The sequence below is a fragment of the Caloenas nicobarica genome, chromosome 19 (genome assembly GCF_036013445.1).
Source record: "Caloenas nicobarica isolate bCalNic1 chromosome 19, bCalNic1.hap1, whole genome shotgun sequence".
Lineage (NCBI taxonomy): Eukaryota > Metazoa > Chordata > Aves > Columbiformes > Columbidae > Caloenas > Caloenas nicobarica.
This window is the reverse complement of record NC_088263.1, coordinates 9,346,098-9,365,609: the sequence shown is the minus strand read 5'-3', so window position 1 is coordinate 9,365,609 and position 19,512 is coordinate 9,346,098. Positions and strand designations below refer to the sequence as shown.

Sequence of the window (19,512 nt, the reverse complement as noted above, 5' to 3'; positions counted from 1 at the left end):
GGTCATTCTGCCGCTGCTCCCCGGGGAGCAGGAAAGCGCAGTGAGTCCTCGCCACAGCGTGCTGCCAACCTGATGTGCCCCCAGCCTGGGGACCGTCCGTCTGTCCTGGCACTGCCCGCTGCAGACACCCCTGGGTGCCCAGCATGGGCCATTTCCAGCTGGTTGCTCTGGCGCTGTGGACAGACTTATTAATTCACACAGATGAAACCACATCCCAGGAGGTGCCGTCTGATTAAATATGACCTTGTTAGTGCAGACAGGCTTTCTCAGGCGATGTGTTCTCTTTCCAGTTGGTAGAACTGATGTAGAGAAGACGATGCTCGGGCTGAGGGATGGTGTTCTGGGAGGGAGGAAGGCTGGCTCGGCTGTTTGCTCTCGGTATTGATCTCGGAAGGCGTAACCTGCCACACCAGTGCTGAAGCTTTTCCTGAGAAATCCAGCTGTGGGTGAGGGAGCTGGTGTGCCCAGCTGTGCCCCCTCAGCCCTGGAGCTGAGCTGTTCCTCAAAGGCCATGTGGGACACAACGGCTGCCCCAGCCTCATTTTTCACATCAGGTCCATCTTTATCACAGAACGATTGGGGTTGGAAGGGACCTCTGGAGATCACCTACCTGTGTGTGTGCTTTTACACATGCATCTCAGGTGGGGAAGGTGCTGCCCCTGTTGCAGAGAGATCTGGAGAGTGGATGGGGCTGCAGGACAGCCTGTGGAGAGGAGCCTGGCTCCCTTGATTGCTCCTTAGCTTTTATTTTGGCTTCAGCTCTTATTCTGAACTTCAGTAGAGGATAAGAGAGGCTACCAACATGTCTCTGAGCCCTTGAGAAGAAAGCAGATGTATTTAATTGCTGCCAGGAACTTTGGTACCCTCCTGTGCACCTATTAAATGATTAGAAAAGCATAATTATTTATATTATTAATAGCAGCAATTTACAGCAAGAGGAACATCTGTTTCTGTAACAGGAAGCAGGTGAGAGAGTTGAGGTTCAAGCTGACTTCTGAACCAGACGTGCCTTTTGATGCCAACAAATCTTGTGGTGAGGAGAGCTTTCAAATTTTTTTTCCCTTCAGATTATTTACCCTGCTTAAGGTTATAAAATGTCCGCATATTCATAAGGATGCTAAAATCATCTGTAAGGACAGGCTTGTTATAAAACACACTCATTTCATCAAGTGAGTAGAATAAAGTTTCATAGCAAACTTGAGTTCTGGGAGAATCTGTACCATCAGTTGGGAAACCCTGAGCCAGACCATCGGACTGCGATGTCCTTCGCAGGTTACTTTTGCTTCTAAGTCTTGGGTATTACCCTCTGCTGAGGGCCTGAGGGAGAAAACAGTGTCTGATATTTTCCTCTGCTGTTTTGGCTCCTCTTCCTGAGCCATTTGTGATTTTTAATTAATATTCTGAGAACAATTGGACGTCAGAAGACAAAGCTGGAGGCCAGGGAAGTGGGACAGCGCTGCAAAAGTCTTGTGAAAGCAACGACCTTGTCAAGAAATGCAAACATAGAGAGCTTAAAGCAACAAACCAAAGCAAGCTAGAGAGTAGCTAAAACGTGAAGCAAATAAACAGAGGCTGTGTCTGTTTCTCCGAACATCCAAAAATGTGGCTCTGAAAACTGGTCTCGCCCTCTTTCACACACTGCAAGTGAAGAATGGAGTACTAGTAGGTTTTTGCCTTTGGAGCAAAGTCAGGGAACTTGCTGTGCCTGTCAGGGGGTTGTTTTGTAGGTGTGAAGGCACCTGTGAACAACAAGAGGTGCTGGGAGGTGCCCCACATGCACACAGCCCCCTGAGCCCCCCTGCGGGCTGTGGGGGGAGCTCTGGCTGTGCCACGTCACCCGCGCTGGCCACCCTTTTGGGATCAGTCTGTTTGGGCTGAGGCTTCAGCATCTGCCGAGCGAGGAGTGGGCTGTGCCTGGTGCTCAGTGGGCAGCAGGGGATCTGAACCATTCCTAGACCGAGCCTAGTGGGTGACTGGGATCTCTGGCATACACTGAACAGCCTTGCAGAGTTCCCCTCTTCAATTCCTCCTAGGCAGATCTCCCCTCTGGACCGGCCGGGCAGCTGCCAGCGGGGAGGGGGCGCAGAGCAGGGGCTCACCCAGCACCGGTGGGGTGGAGATGCCGGGCAGAAGGCAGAGAGCAGCCCTGGCCAAGCCTCAGTGCCTCCCCAAAGTGAAAACTGACTCTGGGCTGCTTTCCCTTTGCTCTCAGCAGCGTGTCAGCCTCAATCATCGTCTCCGATGGCAGCGGTCGTGTTAGGAGACACTGAGCAGCATCTCTCCTGGCAGCTGGGTGCAGGTGTGGGGGGATGCAGGTGTTCCAGAAGGTGTTGGCGTGTAGATGCTTTCAGAGCACTGGAAGCTGGTTCCTGGCACGGTTTGTGTGCTGTTTGCTGTACGCAGACACTGCTGCCCAGCCACGCTCAACCAGCTCTGAGGGCAGGAAAGGACTCGGCTGTGTGCCCGACTTCCCCCGCTCTCTGCACATCTGCTGAGCAAGGGTTGGCGGAGGTGAGGCCGCTTGTTTGGTGTTCAGGAGCCGCCGTGCCGGGCGCTGCTCATCCCTGTGAGGGGCAACCGCGCTTCAGGTTGTGTCCTCAGCTGGTGAAGTGGGCAGCTGAGGCTGGGTGGGTGTGAAACCCCGCTCCTCCTGAGCAGTCCTCAGCTCTGTGTGGCTTTGAACGTGGGTCTTTGCGTCCCCAGTGCAGTTTTGAGCTTGCCTTCTTGACAGGAATCTTTGAACCCTTGGATCAATTAGGCAGGGATAGAAGAAATCTGCTTTCATGTTTCCCAGCCTGTTTGTTTGCTTGGTTTAAATATCTTTGAAGTATCTAAGAGGCGTTCAGGGCTGCTGAAACACACCAGATTGACCAACCCTGTGATGCGGCGCAGGGAGGCAGCGGTGCTGCCAACCCTGCCGGCCTGTGCCTCGGGCTGGGGTGCTGCCCAGGGATATTCCTTCTCTGTGGTTTGCTCAGCCCTCCTGCAAAGGACTGTGTTGGGTGACAGCCGAGAGATGTGGCCCCGTGAGCCCAGTGTCCTTCTGACAGTGGGACAGCCCTGCTCGCTGGGGCTGCGGTTTTGGTGTCTGGGTAGCGTTTGCTTTCTGCTCAGCAGATGAGCGCGGGGGTCACATCACTGGTGGCTTCAGCATGGAACTGCCCTGTTCTTACCAGCCACGCTGAGTAAGCATAGCAAATGCAATTACTTAATATTAAGTATCCTCAGTTATATTTGGGGTTTCCCAAGAGCTGATGGGCTGCATCTCAGCCTTTTTTTCGTTCAGAAAATGAAAGCCTGAGGCTGTGCTGGTCAATTGTACCAGCTTATGCAGGGTTTTGATGGATGAGGTTGAGGACTGAAGCAGAGCAGGTTTTGGCCAAGTGGAAGGCAGGACGCAAGGTGGTCTGGGTGCTTTATTGTGCTCTAACGGATGCTCAGGGAGCCCCAGCTCCTGACCTCGGAGCGGTGCTAGTGCAAACGTTCCCGTGTGCCTCCCAGTAGGAAGGTGTCCAAAAAGATCCGAATCTGGGGCGGTCCTTGCTGTGATGCTGAAGGGAGCACAGCAGGAGAGACAGGAGTGCTGTTGGCATGGGGACTGCTTGGGTGAAGATTTAGGACTTCTAAAAGATGCCTCTTCGTTATCTTTATAATGAGTTTTTTCTCAATCTGAGTAACCTCTGCTGTTAGAGCTGTTAAATCATTCCAGCAGCACTGATGGGGGGATGAACCTCTGAGTTGTTTGGATTTAGACTGAGTACTTCAGCACTCAGCTCAGACTGCCCCAGGACTGGCTTTATGAAGTTTTAAAATATTATTCTCCAAGTGCTAATAGTATTTAATGTTCTTCTCTCATCTTGCTCTGTATGGGAGCTTCCTTCCCAGCCTCAATGTAAAGTACAGCAAGAGATCTCTGCTCACAGCAGAGGAAATATCTCGATGCCGAGGAGGCTGCAAGTGCTGGAAAGGAGGGTGAGGAAGAGGCCAGTTTTTAGAGCCTGTGGCAGAGAAGGTATAACGTGGCTTTTGGCAAAGCCATCCATTAAATCAAGGGACGTCTTGTTGTGGAGAGGGCTCACTTTTTTGGAATTGTTGGTTCTTTACACAAACTCCTGCTCTGGGCTGGGAAGCCCCAAGTTCCCTCGGGCTGCTGTTCCCGGCTCCTGCAGCCGTCCCAGCCCCGCTGTGTGCTGTCTGGTTCCAAAATGCACTTTCCGCAGACAGTTTCCTTTGGTAGTCAACGTGTAGGAAATGCCTATGATTACGATGATCTTCTGTCTGACAGTACAGTATTACTATTAGGAACAAGACACCTCTGCTTACTGTTTTTTCTTGCAGCACATAGCAAGTAGAGAACTGAGAAGCCAGTTCTCTTTCTTTCCCAGCTAAAATTACTTATCTCATAAAGGTTTTTGTATGGAGGACCATGGTCTGCTTTGGCACTTCACAGAGCAAGGCAAGGCCAGACCCTCGGCTTGAGTCACCATGATCTCTGGACGGACCTGGGGAGCCATCCTCCTTCCCCCAGAGGCTGGGACAGGAACGAGCACTCAGACATCAGACCTTTGCTCAGCAGACCTGGCAGCTTGTACAGACAGAGCTCATGAATTCAGCATCCAGTGCGACCAGCCATGTTCCAGTAGCTGGAAAGTGCTGCAGGCTGGTGACTGATTCCCAACAGCAGCCAGGAGGAGGGATCAAGTACATTTCCCTTCTTTTTGGAAGATTTTCCTGCTAGTGTTTGATCACTGCAAGGCTCTGATGTGTGGTGCTCTTTCCCTTGACCCCCCTGAGTCAGCCTGTAGGACACAGCTGCTGTAATTGGGCTTGTCTAGCTGCTGGAAATGTTGCCCGTGTTAATTACTGTGTGTCGCTTTCTAGCTCAAACTCAGTTTCTTTTTGATCTCTGCTTGTTCAACACAAGCTGATAATGGGAAGACTGGAGGTCGTGAGGCTTTGCCATATACTGGCAGAGAAAATCCTGCTCTGAGAAGAAAGCCAAGTGTTCCTGCCAAGACTTTCGGGGCTGTTCTTGAATTAGCCCCGAGGTTACATGCCTCCTGCCAGCCTGCTCCACCCAGTTCAGTTTATCTCCCAGAAAATCCTCCTGTCCCCACAGCCGTTGATCAGACCATTGCCTGGGGGAGGCTGTGGTTATAGGAGGCTGCCTCTAACATGGCTCCAAGCTTCCCACAAGCTCCAAGGCTTGGATTTGACTATCTGTTAGGTGTTGCGTGATTAGGTGCTCTGCATTTCCGGATCCTGCAAATACAAACCTAAATACTTCATTCTTTGGCCTGAATTGCCAACACTTTATTTGCAAATAAGCCGTATTCCAGCCTTAAATAGAATAGAATGGACTATTTCAGTTGGAAGGGACCTTCAATGATTATCTAGTCCAACTGCCTGACCAATTCAGGGCTGACCAAGTTAAAGCAGGTTGTTAAGGGCAATGTCCAGGCTTGGGGCCTCAACCACCTCTCTAGAAAGCCCATTCCAGTGTTTGGCCACCCTCTCGGTACAGAAATTCCTCCTTTCTCACTTGGAAAAGAGCTAACACCCATTGCTGTTGGGAAGGAAACTGGAGTCAAAGATCTACCCAACATCATGGCAATCAATAGTCGTTTGAAAGGCTGCAAGACATAGGATCACCTCGTTCTCAAATACTGCAGCTTTCCTGAGCTACCTTGGTTTTGTCCCCGCTGGGGGAAGGTAACTCCCTTGTGCCACCTCTGTCTCCAAGGAGGACATTTGCACCACGTCTCACCTCTTCCACATGAATGTGAAGGTCCTTCTGGCGTGTGGTCCAGAGCGTCGTCTCCTTCTCTGTTCCCATCCGAGAAGCCTCTGTGCGAGCTGCTCGCCCCGATGCAGTCAGGCAACGTCAGGGGCCCCGGGTGCCGTGTGGACGTGCGATGCTGCCGTTACTGTCAGCCAGTTGTTCAGCTGTCAGACTGGATTCTGGAGGATACGGAACTCGGCTGACACATGCACAAAGCATCTTCTGCCAAATCAGGCAGGCGAGCATCTTGATTTGAAAGTAACTCCTCTTTATTACCGTGTATTGTATATACTTTTTTTTTTTAAAGGAACAGTTTGGCCACAGAGGGGAAAAAAAAAAAACAAACCTGCAAAATTGTTATTCTGGAGGTTTTTATAGTGCTCAGGGCCTGTCTGGAAGGCTGATATTTGCTCAGCTGTGTGCTGTCTGTGTGCCAACGAACACAGTATGTCAGAGCAAACATGCTGGAGCCTGAATCTTCCCAGCAGAAGAGGTTTCATTCCTGTCCTTCCGACTCCCAGTTCTGAGGATGGAGAGCTGGAGCTGAAGGGCCTTGCATGGGACCGAAGTGTTCCTCAGGAGGTCTGATGTGACAACACACTGGAAACAACCTGCCCACAGCTTCCCCTGCTGCTTAGCTGTGGGTCAACTTTATTATTTTCATGTCTACTATCCTTTCTGTTGTAAGCTATAGCTGTTCTTGGCATTTGTCTGGACTGTGCAGCCAGAAAAGCCCTCGAATAACTGATAGGGAGGAAAATGTTTTGCCCATGTAGCTGTATCCTCAGAGACAGAAGGGCCAGAGCTGTCAGGATTCCCCTGGTCCTTTCCTGTCTCAAGGATGAGCAGATGGTCCTTCCCGTGGATCGACAGACAACAGCTTGGTGCTGGGGATTTATGGTGCAGTCATCGTAAATAACTGATATTATTTGCTTTCTCTATTTAGAGAAAAGTATTGTTCTATCCCAATAACAACTGGGAAAACAAATGCTAGCATTTATCATGCAAGTGCTGGCAATAATAGAGGTCAAGTGGATTTATAGTGCCAGAACCCATTATGTGTTTGAAGACTAATTAAAGTCTTAAATGAGATGCTTGTCCTACTGGAGGCGGATTTTTTTTTTTTCCTTTTCTTGCTGCTGTGCTGCTGCCTTTTTTTTTTTTAATCCTTTCTTCTTTGAAGAGCTTGCTGTAATAATGGAGCAGTAGCTTGACAGAGCTTTCCTGATTAGATGTCAGCAGTACATGATTTGAGATGCTCTGTGTGCGTTTGGATTGCTGGACCAGATTTCTGCTGTCACTTCTGAGCTTGGTAGGGTTTACAGACCAGTCTTCTACCTCACACAACTGGCTGGCTGGTCTAATTTAATTTTATTGAACAGTATTTGGAGTTGTCTGCCAAAATCAAGGTTCTCAAATGCTGGGGTCTCTACAAATATGCGGAGACACTGTCCTGGGCTGCAAGAACTCACCCAAAAGACAAGTCAGTATCTCAGGTAATACAGGTACAGAAAGGAGTGACCTTTTCATGAAAATACAGCAGGCATTTATGCCAAGATTTGTGGTGTTCTCTTTGCGGTGCAAAGCTCGTGCTCCAGGGGTGACCTCTGCCGAGCTGGGGGGCTGAGGCAGAGGGCGGCGATGTTGGCCGTACAGCCTTTCCCTGTTGGTCTTCTGTGGAGCTCACTGTCAGGTTTAATTCTGGTTCCTCCGGTACAGCCACCCTAGAGGGATACAGCGTGTTCCTGGCCTGCAAATAGAACTGTTGCTCGATGGCGTCGGGGGGGTTTGCTTCGGCTCGGATGGGGATGGAGCAGGCAGCTCTCCACGCTGCTGGAGAGGGAGGAGAGCCCAGGAGTTATCAAAGCACATGTCAACTTGATGAGAGCCCCTGGCGGGGCTCCCAGAGTTGCTGCTACACATGTTCCGCTCGATCTTGTCAACTCCGAAACCTCAGGAGCACCAGTCGGATATGGAGACTGTCCATGGAGGAACAAAACTCTGCCCACGCTGTCTTACCCGCTTTGCCCCACCGCAAATTTGCATGGGATGATTCCGTCACCACACTACAATAAAACACTTCCTTGTGTTTTCTGTGGCTGCATCTCACTTCGTAGCAAAAATTCCCTAGCAGTACCTTGCTACGTGAGCATTTCTCCTCTAATTGCACCCTGAAAATCGAGGACTTGCCTGTTGGAGGACCCACCTTGTGGCCCAGGAATAGAATCTTTCCACCTGGAGGGGAAAAAAAGAGGGTCTGGATGGGTGTCTGATGTGAATATATGGGGTTAATTTCCCAAAGACAGAAGAACAGAAAGTATTTGCAAGATGAGGGCATGTAATGGGGCTGGGGGAAGCGAGGATCTCCTCTATGCAAGCAAGTGCACAAGTGTCCCCCACTACTCTGTCGCAATGAACTTCAGTCTCCCTGGAACTCATTGCTCCCTCTGGGGTAGGGAGGTGACCACTTCATCAAGTTTTAAAATACAAGAATGTGAAAACGGTTAAACGCACCTCAGCAACCACATTGCAAAAGCAAAAAGGAAAAAAAAAAAGTCCGCCCTGGTTCATGGTGGTATGGGGATCATGGGTGGGGGGGGAAGAGATTTTGAAAAAAAATATTTAAAAAAGAAACAAGGGCCCTGAGCCTGAGCACTGAAAAGAACAACATCAGAGGAGCTCCAGGAAAACAAGGCATGAATGCAGCCAGTCAGTAGCATCACTCAGCTGATGTTCACAAGAAGGTTTCAACTTGCTCTAGCAGAGACCTCAGTAAACCTTACAGACAGAGAGAGCATTTAGAAATACCCCTGAGGTTTTCCGTTACCCTGCAGTAGGCTTGGTAAACATGCCAATAAATACTGGAGAGAGAGGAAAAAACCTTCCAGAGGAACAGACACAGGTTTTCAGCTGCTCAGTCTTTTGCATCCACGGCTGCTGCTGTTGATCAGCACTGAGGAAAAAGAGGCAGAGTTGAAGTTTTGCTCAGTATTAGACAGCGCTGTGGGTGTTACTGGGAAAAACAACTTGGAGGAGGCTGAAAATTATATCTGGAGCCATCTGAGGGAATGTCCTGGTTGGAGACAGAAAGTTAATGGGACTCCTTCTGTTGTGGGGTGCTTGTGAGTATGGAAATCCCTCTGCTGTCCTGGATGATGGGTCCATGTGGGCTCCTGAGCTGCGGAGGGAACGGGAGAAGCTCCCGCGCACGGGGTGGGAATCGCTGCCTGTGCCGATCTGAAGATCTGTGCTGCTTAATTCCTTCTGGCTGCTCGTTTTAATGGTCCTGCTTGCTTCAGCTGTGGAACAGCTGGTGGGGACGGCAGAACCAGGGGCTTTTGTGAGGCCGGCGTTTGGCCCTGGTGCTGGTTGTGTTTCCTTTAGAAAGAAAATAGCCAAGTTGGGTTTGTAACTCCTAACTCCTTCCTCTCTTAGCTCACCCGAACGTGAAATCCACACGGTAACAGGAACAGCAGCATCAAAACAACTGGGAAAGACAAATTGTTCTGTGTGTCCTCGTTGCTGGGATAGTCTCAGCTGACTGCGTATATTAAATTAACAAAGGGGAAGGCAGGTTTTCTCAGATCAGAGATTAATGGTTTCTGGCCAGCGGTTTTATGTACAGAAGCACCTGAGGACGGAGGTGTATAATTAACAACTCTCTAGGCTGTTGGAAACAATGTGTGTTTATCTAATCAGACACACTTTGCTTTTTTCTTGCTTTCCTGGAAGTGGCTGTTAAAAGCCTCTGTGACGCACACTCACTTCCAGATGCCGGCCTTGCCTCTTGGGCATTGCTTTGAAACCCAAACATGCCACCTGATGAAGCGTTTGTAGGTGTCTTTTATTCCAGACCCACCTCGCTGCTCTGCACATCAGACCGTAGGTTATTCTGTGGGGAGCTCCGAGCAGCCGTAGCGACGTTCGGAACATCGCCGTGCGTAACCGGGAGCCGCTGTGCACAACCCACCGCTGCCGCCCCTCGCTGAGCTCCTGCCCGGCCGACGTGGCAGCAGCCAAAAGCTTTTGGTCAGTTGGCAGCGCGGGAGGAGACCTGGGGCTGCTCCGTCCCGATGCCCACGGGTTGCTGGTGGAGCGATGGGAGCTGCTGTGCAGTGTCTCGTGTATCCCGCTGAGTTGGTGCAGGACTTCAGCTTTGTGCAAAGAGCTCTGAGTCCATGGGTGCTGCTGTAGCAAAAGCAACGGCGCTGTTAGGTGGTGGTGGGAAACCGGGGAATCTTTAGGTTTGGTGAGTTTGCTGTTGCAAGAACCACACGAAGCCCAGTGGTTTCCGTTCTCAGGGCTCAGCACCAGGGATGGGTTTCCATTCATATGTGTTCATCCACCCTCCCCCAGGATTCCCCCCGAAGCTTGGAAGTTGTCATGGGACCTCGAGTCAAGGGCTTTCATTGCTGAGTGTTGGGTGCTGCTGGTGTGGGATGTCACGTGGTGCTCAGCTAAACTGAGGGGAGCAGGAGGGTGAAAGGGCAGAAATTTTCCCAGGCGCGGTGAAGACATCCCAGGGCCGTTTTGTAAATCCTGGCTGTGAGGGAGCAAGGCAAGAGCAGCTGGAAGCAGATTGGAAGGAGATGTGGAGGTCAAGAGAGTTTGGAAAGCAGGAGTGAGAGCTGAACTGTGTTTCGCCCACTCTGTTATTGCTATAATAATACCTTAACGTGGATTTTATGAAATCTCAAATAAATCTAACGAACGCTGCAAAGTTTTCTGATTTCTCTGTCAGCTTCAGGACAAGGTTTTGCTCCCCTTAAGGCTGGGCCTATGATAATTAGAAAATATTTGCTCTTTCACTTAGTTTTCCAGCCCTCATAACCATAGAGAAAAGCTCCAAGCTGTATCCCAGATACGTTCTTTAAATTAAAAATATGAAGATAAAGCAACAAATCCATGCATTTGCTGAACTATATTTTTGTTATGATTTTTCTCAATGTCAGTCCCATGAGTTTTGTTGTTTAGAGTGGGGTTTGTAACTCCTGAGCTCCAGAGACGTCACTTGAGATCAGGGTCACAGTGTGACCCAGCCTCTGGTTTGATAGCAAACGCTTCACGCAGCCCTGGCTGTGCTGTGATAGTATTTTGAAAAACACACAAACCAACAGAGAAAAAACCCCACGTTCGAATCTCAAGGACAGCACAGCTGCAGCATCTCGTCCTTTTGACTTTGTAGTTAACAGGAGCGGAGGGTCTGCCCTGGTTTGAATTTTGTCTGTGTGACATTAGCGCTGTCGGTGAGTGACACCCTCCTGATGCGAGAGTGCGTTGTTTTGCAGGAGCCAGGCCAAAGAGGTTCCAGAGGATCAGCATGGACAGCTTAGACCTCCTGAAGTTCCCTTCTGAAAAGGTAAGCAAAGATGTCTGGCCTCGGAGATTAAGTATCAGTGGGAATCTGTAATGGCTTGTTGACTGGCTTCATTTGCAGGGAAGTGTGCAATTAGCAGATATCACTGGAGTCAATGGGATTAAGCAGAGAGGGTTTCTAGAGAGCTCGGAGGAGAGGAACAGCTGGTCTAACTAAAAAGGCACTTAACAACTGAAAGCTGAAAAAGCCACTTCTGTGCTTTTCTGAAAAAGCAGCCCTTTATTGAGAGGATAATCATTAACATTTTAGCCCCTTTAGCGGCTGGTGGCCCATCCCAGTGCTGTGTTAGCCCAGCGGAGGCTGCGTCCAGCACAAGGAGGGAAGGAGAGGTCAGAGCAGGAGTCGGTGAGTCGCAGAGGGTTTGTTCCAGGGGTTTTGCTCTGCTTGGCGGCTGCAAACGGCAGATCCAGGCACATCAGCGTTTTCTCAGTCTCCCCAGGGCAAAGGCTGTTTCTGCAGTCAGCTGGCAGTCACTGAGCCTTCCCACCTATGGGAATCATTTAAGTTTCTCAGAAAAGCCTGCGTAGGATCGCTGCAGGCACTGGTGCTGCCCGTTCCCAGAGCAGGTGGCCAGACCAGCAGCCCTGCTCCCCCCTTGCGCAATGTCATTGGCACAAATAATTTATGTTCATGCTGCGCTTTCCAGGCACAGCTCTCCTGGGTGTCCCAGGGAGCATTCCCCCTTTTACAGAGGCATCACAGAGAGAAAAAACTCACCCGAATTGTAGGCAGGTGCAAATGGTTAATGGGAAACAGCCTGGGGCTTGCAAAACCATTTGAGTGCTGAAACATCCCAGTAAGCACTGGGAGGGCCTGACAAAAACTCCTCTGTGTATTAACTCTCTTTAGGAGTTAAACTCCAAATGCACTTATGTATTTTTATTGATTCTCTCAACAGCCCACTGGTTATTTTGGCTCCTACATGCTTTAACTCCACCTCTGGAGCGTTGGTAGCAGTGACAGCGGTGACAGTGTCAGGGAGGGCGTTCAGCTGTGTGTCCCCATCGGAGCAGCATGGCCCAGAAGACTGGCAGGGAGAGTTTTGCTGATGTGTGATTTGCTGCTAATGCTGCTGGTTTCCTGGTCTTTGCTGTAAAAGTTGAGCCTCATTCATAATTCAGGCAGGGTTATGGGATTTCAGGGATTTCGCAGGGAAGATGCAGTAAACAGGAGCTGTGGGTAGTCTGTAATTGTCCTGTTCCCCTTGCAGTGGCCCTATGGGCTGTGTACAAGTTCACCTCTCCTTGCGAGAGTGTTTTGGATGCAATTCCCCTGCCGCGGCTCCAAGGGAGAGGTGATTACAGTCATGGGAGGGGGCTGTTTGCTTCAGGCTGGCTATGGTGAGAGTGATAAGATTGTAAAGAATAAACCAGTGGAGTGACCTGTGATCTCTCCAGCACGCTCTTGTTATCATCTCACCCTCTCTGCCCTTTGTCTCTGCCAGCGATGACCTTCAGCTCAGCAGGGACCCCTGTTAGTGCCCAGATCAGGAGCTCTTGGCCAAGGTCTCTGCGCGGAGATGTGTGTCAGGGCAGAGCGACCTGCCAGAACGCACCCAGCAGACGGGAACGCCGCTTCCCCGTCATCCTGCGCTCTCCAGCCTGTGCCTTGTTCCTTGTTTTGAGCTTCTCTGGTTTTCTCTCTCAGCCATTGGTTCCTGTTTATTCCTCTCTCTACCAGACTAAAAATCTCTTTATCTCATGCTGGTTTTTACCCTGAAGGTGCTCACGCACCGTAATTGAGTCATCTGTTCTTTTTGTCATGAACTAAACAGTTTGAGGGCTCTAACTAAGGCAGTAAGGCATTGTGAGACAGTTTCTTTCCAGTTCTGAAATCATTTATCCATCATTCCCTATGCCTGTAAATAAACCAGCCATGCTTCTACCTGTGTACCTGGGGTTTTTAAGAGGATGCTGCTTCTCCCTGTGGGGAAGTTGACTATTGTGTGGTGTTTGGGTGATGCTTCCTCTCCACTCATTAAAATCTCACACCGCAGAGACAGACAAAATGTCCTCATTCAACCCCGCACATGACGAGTAGCAACTCACACCATCCAAACTCCGCATTAACTTCTTGCTTCTGTGCGTCTCCTATTCTGTGGCTACTTGGCAACAGATCTCCACGTAAACCTGAGACAGGCAATTTGTGCAATGACTGTTTCTTGCTTTCCCAAGGACCAAAATGGGGACAGCCATCACGTGGGAGACCTGAAGATCTCTGGAAAAGAGTTCTTGTCGTTACCTGCAAGGTCAAAGAAATACCGGGAGCACCAATCCAGTACGGGAAGAAAGTCCCAGGGGTCAAATACATCGCCGCTGGATACCAGTGAAGTCCGAGTCCAGGTGTCGCAGTCGGTAGGAAGATGTTTTTTTCCTCCAGTATTGATCTGGGAGTTTCTTATATGTTTATTTGTATCTCATTTCTAACCTGGTATGGGGGTGGCAGTGTGGCCTGTTGGCTGGAAAACAGAGCCTGTATCTACATTTACTGTTGACTGTTCGGGGAACTGTAGGCAAATCATTTTGCCTTTTTGAGCCTCAGCATCACCGTCCATTATACAGAACAATGGTACCAGCCTCCATCATGAATTGGTTTATGAGAGCTTGGTATTTAGTGGTGGTATTTGTAACCTTCTCTTGAGGGACACAAGTCTAGACCTGAACTTCCCTGAGTTTGGGACTGTCAAGATGTGATGCCTTGAATTCCAGAAGAACACAGAAATTCAGAGCCCTTGCTGTGTGGAGCCTGGTTTGACCAGCCTCCCTGTGTTCATGAGGGGTGGGCTTGTTGCTGTCAAGAAACAGCCCTTTTGGGGTTTCTGATGAGCGACCAAAAATGTTGGTTTTCTTTGCCAAATCTGGGACCTTAGTTCCTGTTCCCTTTCATCTCCTGATCACATTGGTGGTCTCCAGAGTGGCAATGTGCAGAGTGGTCTCTTTGAATTCATCAGTCATTGGGGCAGAAACGACAGAAAATCATTGCATAGGAGCTTCTCCTTGGAGGCAAGTTAGATGGAGCTGCTTCCTGAAGAGCAGAAGCTGGCGAGAGGAGCTGGCCCTGCTGTCCGTGATTTCTGGGTTACTGGCATGGAGCAAGTCCTGCATTGGGTGTTGAAGAGCTCTGAGCCAGTTGTGCTTGGCACTTGGGAAGGTGGTGGAGATCCATGCCCTGGAGAGCTCTCCATGCGCCTTTTTGATGTCTTCAGTCTGAACAATTGAGCTGTTTGTTAGGCTGTTATCTTCTGGTTGTGTTGATGTTTGTTGTGACGTGCAGCAAATACAACCTACCGGGGAGGCGTCCTGCAGCTGTGTTGGTTTTGTTCTCAGTCCTGGAGACAAGGATCATGCCCATGAACGGTGGCGTGTTCCCGGATCGTGGGAGTGGGCTTGGAGAAGTTTGAACTCAGTGATCTCAAGTGAGAAGCTCCAAGTCGTCAGCTTGTTGTTGCCAGGAGATGAAGTGTAACAGCAAAAATTTAACGATGACACGCGTGCTTAAAAGTCTTTGGGCTCTTGCTTTATACTGAGACTGTAACACACTATCATAGCCCTGTGATCACTCAGTGATTCCAGATGGAATAAATCCAAGCCAGGAAAGACAGGCCTATTTTTTCTTAGCAGTTAAGAAAAGTGAAATAAAATATTTTCATCCTGAGTGAGAAAGGGTCTGAGCTGCAGAGCTGGGGATGAAGCCTGTCTGTAGAGTGGGGATGCTTGGAAGTGTTTCTAGCACAGAGCCTCCTGTTTCTGGTCCGCGGATCATGGGGAGAACATGTCCCGCTGTACCAGTCTGCATGTGCGGATGTACACATCCCTTTTTGACAACAGACATTCCTGATTTTCAGTTCTCTGACCACTGGAGACAGTATCTTTACACTAACAGATTTTTTTTTTAGACTTCTCTGAACTCATTCTTCATTCCCAACAGTGCTCGTAGAGATGTTCTAATAGGAAAAGCATTTCCTACTGCTCACCGGTGCAAACATGATCATTGAGAAGGAAAACAAAGTTCATCTGAGCCAGAAAGGAGACAGCAGCACAGAGGCATCCAAGGCAATATGAAGGCAGAAAAAAAAAAAAAAAAGACAAACTACTTTTGCCAGAAATAGCCTTGTATTTTTAACTCAGACATTCAGCCAGAAGCCAAACAAAAGTCATGCTCCATCAAGAGCAAGGCAAAAAGCATTCCTTGTGAATGCGGCTGTGTCTAAGAACGGGCCCCGTGGGACATTGCCAACCAACAGTGACCTGGTGACAGTACCCGCGGGGCTTTGGGGAGTGTCCGTGAGAGAGCAGGTGAATATGGACACACCCCAGGGGCAGGAGGAGCCTTTTGGACACGGGTGGTTGATGCTGTTGCTGACTCTGATGGAAACCTGTGAGCAGAGGAGGGACATGTGGCTCTTTCTGCCCTTCAGGGATGGGGGACAGCACAGCGGGGATGCAAAGTCCTCGCAGAGTGTGGCTGGGCTTATTTGAAAAGCCCTAATTCCCATCCATCTGAGGCTTTCAAAATCAAATGTAGCAAACTCCACCCAAGATGGCAGAGCAGCTTTCTCTGGCCAGGCTGTTCAGACAAGAAACCCTGCAGATTCCTTATTTTCTGAATGCTCAAAGCAAAAATCAGTAAACAGCAAGTCCTTAATTAGAGGTGAGCTCTCATGGTTGATTTAAGATGCTTTTATGGGATGCGACAATACCCGCTGTCCCATCAGAAGGTGAGAACTCGGAGTCCTGTGTGCTGTTTTTGCAGAAGGGAACCGAGGCTCTGCTCGGGGATGCCCAGGAAAAAAACTCATCCCAGGACTCTGAAGCCGAGTGGTTTAACCTCTGCATAAGTCCTGCTGACACTGACCTCCTTCCAAAGGGGCCTTTCCGCATTGGGCAGGTCTCTGGGACGGGGAGGTCCCGCGGGTGCGGTGGCTGAATCAGAGCTCTGGGTTCGCTGCCACCCGCTGCCTCTTGTTTATCTCCCTCTTCCCCATCTGGGTGATGGGTGATGCTGCTTCCCTGCCTACTCCAGGGAGGTTACAGAGGCGTGATGATGGCTGTAAAGTTGTTTGAGCTTTGGATGGCAGGAGCCGTGGTGGTGTTATTAGCATTGGTGATGATGATGCTAATTACTGAGCTGCTGGGAAACTCCCCGTGGGAGGAGGCGGGAGAGGCAAGGGGAGGCAGGGAAAGTGAGCTCGGGGATGGAGAGGAGCCTGTCCCTGCTGGCAGCTCTGTCCGGCCCTGGGAGAAGGGCTCATCGCGTGGGCAAAGCCGTGGGGATGCTGGGCTGGGTAGGAGAGGCCATGGCCCAGGTGCTGCGTAAGGTAGGAGAGCATGTTGGGGCCCGCGGCAGGTCCCTCCGTGCGGCTTTAGACCTTCTGCCGCTGCCGTGCAAGGTGCTGGTGTTGCACATGAGGGAGAACTGGTGCAGGAGGGCTGCATTGCTGGTGGGGCAGAGAGACGGACTTCCTCACCCCTCCCGGGGCTTCCTTACCCCTCCCATGGTCGCATTTTCTCTCTGTCACAGCAGAGCCTTGAGCAAAAGTAGCCGCGTTAGAGCTCGGTCCCTGTGCCTGCAGTCACGGGTTGCTGGATCCAGGTGCCCCATGGGACTCGTGCACTGCACACCTCCTGAGTTTCCTCCCTTTTAAAAGTAACATCAAAGCAGAAGGGTTTGTACCACATGAAGCTTGCACACATCAAAAGCTTGCTTATAAATGTAACCTCCCTGCTCCTCTGTGGCGAAGGTCATAAAGCTCCAGCTCTGGATTGACTTGGTAGCAGCTGTATTTTAGAGGAATGGGATTTTTCTGACACTTCAGAAATATCAGAAGTTTTGTGTCCCTCACCCCCGCCTCCAAAAGAACAGCCAGGGTGGAAAAAGGAGAGGGTCCATGGAAGAAATGGGCTGTGGATTCCTGAAAAGACTGTCTGAGGAGGGGCTGGAACCTGCCCCAGGTCTGGGACTTGGGTTTGAGGTCAGCACCAAGCTAAAGTCTCTGAGGTCAACGGGACTGTGCATGTACCAGAGTTCAAGGGCTAAAGCACTTTATTACGTCAAGGTCCAACAGCTGGAGCAAAATCCAGGGAGAGAATTAAGGATCAAACCAAATCGTCTCCCCTCCTTGGGGATCTGTGCCCTGGTGCTGTTCATCTGGACCCTCCTCTTCCCAGGGAGCGCATCAGCCCCAGCGAGCACGTCCTGGCTCCTCAGACCTGTCCTCCACCCTGTCCTCAGCGAAGACCATTTATAGTCAAGACAAAGAGGAGCTGCATTTGATTGCAGTGACAACTTGCAGAGATGGGTTGCTGATGTATTTAGACCCTGAACAATTTTCAAGCATGCTGTATCGCCAGACATTCCCTAGGACAAATGTTTTTATAAGATCTTTTTTATTATTACAGTAAGAAGCAAACATAAAAGAAGGGAAAACATTGTAGATCATACCCCCTCGCCTCAAATGCAGGTCACCAGAGCTCTTTTTATGGTTTTCTCTCTCATGATTTACTGGTGGGCCGTCAGGTCGCGGGAGCGATGCACGGAGCAGGTTGAGCCTCGGCCCGACCTCCAGGTACGAGGGTTCCGTTCCTGGTGTCAGGGGCAGGGAGCAGAGCTGGAGGGCAGCGTGGGCTCCATGGCAGAGCCAGGCAGGAGTTCCTGCCCATCCCTGCTGAACCGTGTGCTGTCCAGGCAGCGTAAGGATGTCGGGTGCCCCCATCCATCCCTGTGACTTGACCGTGGGTGCGGAATTGGCCAGGTGGGTGCTGGAGCTCAAGGATAAATACAGCCTTGGTGGCTTCCTCCAGACACTTGTGCTCTGGCCCCAAAGAGTCTTTCCCTGGTTGCCTTTTGTTGTTTGAGAGAAGGTTAAACTGATTTTTCCTTGCAGCGCCCCGGGAGCTTGAACGCAGGGGGCTCGCCGGGCAGGCTGTGCTGCTCCGTGGTGCCTGGCTGTGCGTCATCTCTCTCTTTCAAGATGAGGTGTAACCTCTTTGTCTTATTGATGTGTAAACTACCTCAATGCCAGGGCAGTGCAAACGCACGCCCTCCTTTATCTCACAGCCTTTATGTTTTGTTTAACTGCATGGGTGTAATTATACCATTATAATTGGTCAGAGTTTCTGGTGTAAACGTGCTCCAAGCATCCAAGAGCGAGGGGGATGGAGAGGAAGAGAGAAGCCGGAGTCAGGGAGGGGGAAGGCGGCTGCTGCTACATTTGAGACTGTTCTATGACACCTGGGGGCTGCTGTGCTGGTGTCGGTCCTGCTGGAGTTGAGCAGGTAAACACTGAGCCCTGGCTCATTTTTATAATGCTCTGTCTTCCTGTTCGGTTTGTGGGACCTTCTGTGCTGCTTCGAGCAGACACAGACCTGGGGGAGAGGCTGCGCTGAGATATTTTCTAGCTGGAGGCGCGATGTGCCGGAAAACTTCTGGAGGGCTTGAGCCTGGCAGGTATCGGGAGACTTTTCCAGGGATTTGGGCTGTTTGGCGAAGCAGCCAGTGACCTGGTTGCCTCCCCAGAGTCATCTTAGATTGTCTGACCTTTCTTTCCATGTGTCTGTATAAGTTTTTTTTTTTTGTTAAGCTCTAGGGCCCTTCTTTACTTCAGCTCCTCGGACTCAAGTGGGCTGGTTGCAGAGATGCTGCACGAACCAGGATGGATTTAAAAAACGTTCTCCCAAATCTAGAGGTGCAGCAGGGACAGCAGAGCCAGAGCCAAGACTCTGGGCGAGTTCTGCAGTGCGGAGCCCTGACAGACGCTGTTCCTCGCTGGGACTTTGGTGGGGAGGCAGGGAAATAAACGGGTTGATAGAAAATCTCTGCAAAGAGACGGTGGGGGGAGGCAATAGCGTTTTCTGGCTTGTACTGCCTCTGCTGCATTCATTGCCTCAGAGGTAAATTATCAGTTTCTTCCTTAAATATTAACAGCTGCCAGGTAATGAATTCCCCCTCTCTGTTTTATAATGGCACTAAAATTGGGATTTGCATTGGTTTTCTCTGTAATTATCCAGTGAGAGTGTGTGAGAGAGGGGGAGGCACGGCAGGCTCTGCTGCAGGCAGGCGGCGTGCCGGGGGGGACCGATCCAGGTTGGACTAGATGATCTCCAGAGGTCCCTTCCAGCCCCGGCCGTTCTGTGATTCTATGAGCGATTCTGTGAACCTCGGCGTGACCCTTCCCGATGGCAGCTCCGGCGTGCGGGGCCGGGGCTGCGCAAGCGGTTCCGTGAGTCTTATGGCTTTACCATCCGTCATTAAGTTACTACTTCTCATGGAGAGCGATGGGTTTGGAGGGTAGGGTAGCACACACAGCTGGAGTAAAACCCAGAATTACCTGCCAGGCTTCTCGGCATCCCAGGGA

At 50.5% G+C, this 19,512-nt stretch overlaps 1 protein-coding gene across 2 annotated transcripts in view; it reads left to right on the top strand.

Moving 5' to 3' along the window:
* GPSM1 (G protein signaling modulator 1) overlaps positions 1-19,512 on the top strand; it is a 64,414-nt gene that overhangs the window by 33,051 nt on the left and 11,851 nt on the right. For both annotated transcript variants that reach the window (XM_065648531.1, XM_065648532.1), the window contains exons 10-11: positions 11,071-11,141; positions 13,334-13,513. In XM_065648531.1, coding sequence (XP_065504603.1) covers positions 11,071-11,141; positions 13,334-13,513 — 251 coding nt within the window. The remainder of the gene's footprint in view (positions 1-11,070; positions 11,142-13,333; positions 13,514-19,512) is intronic.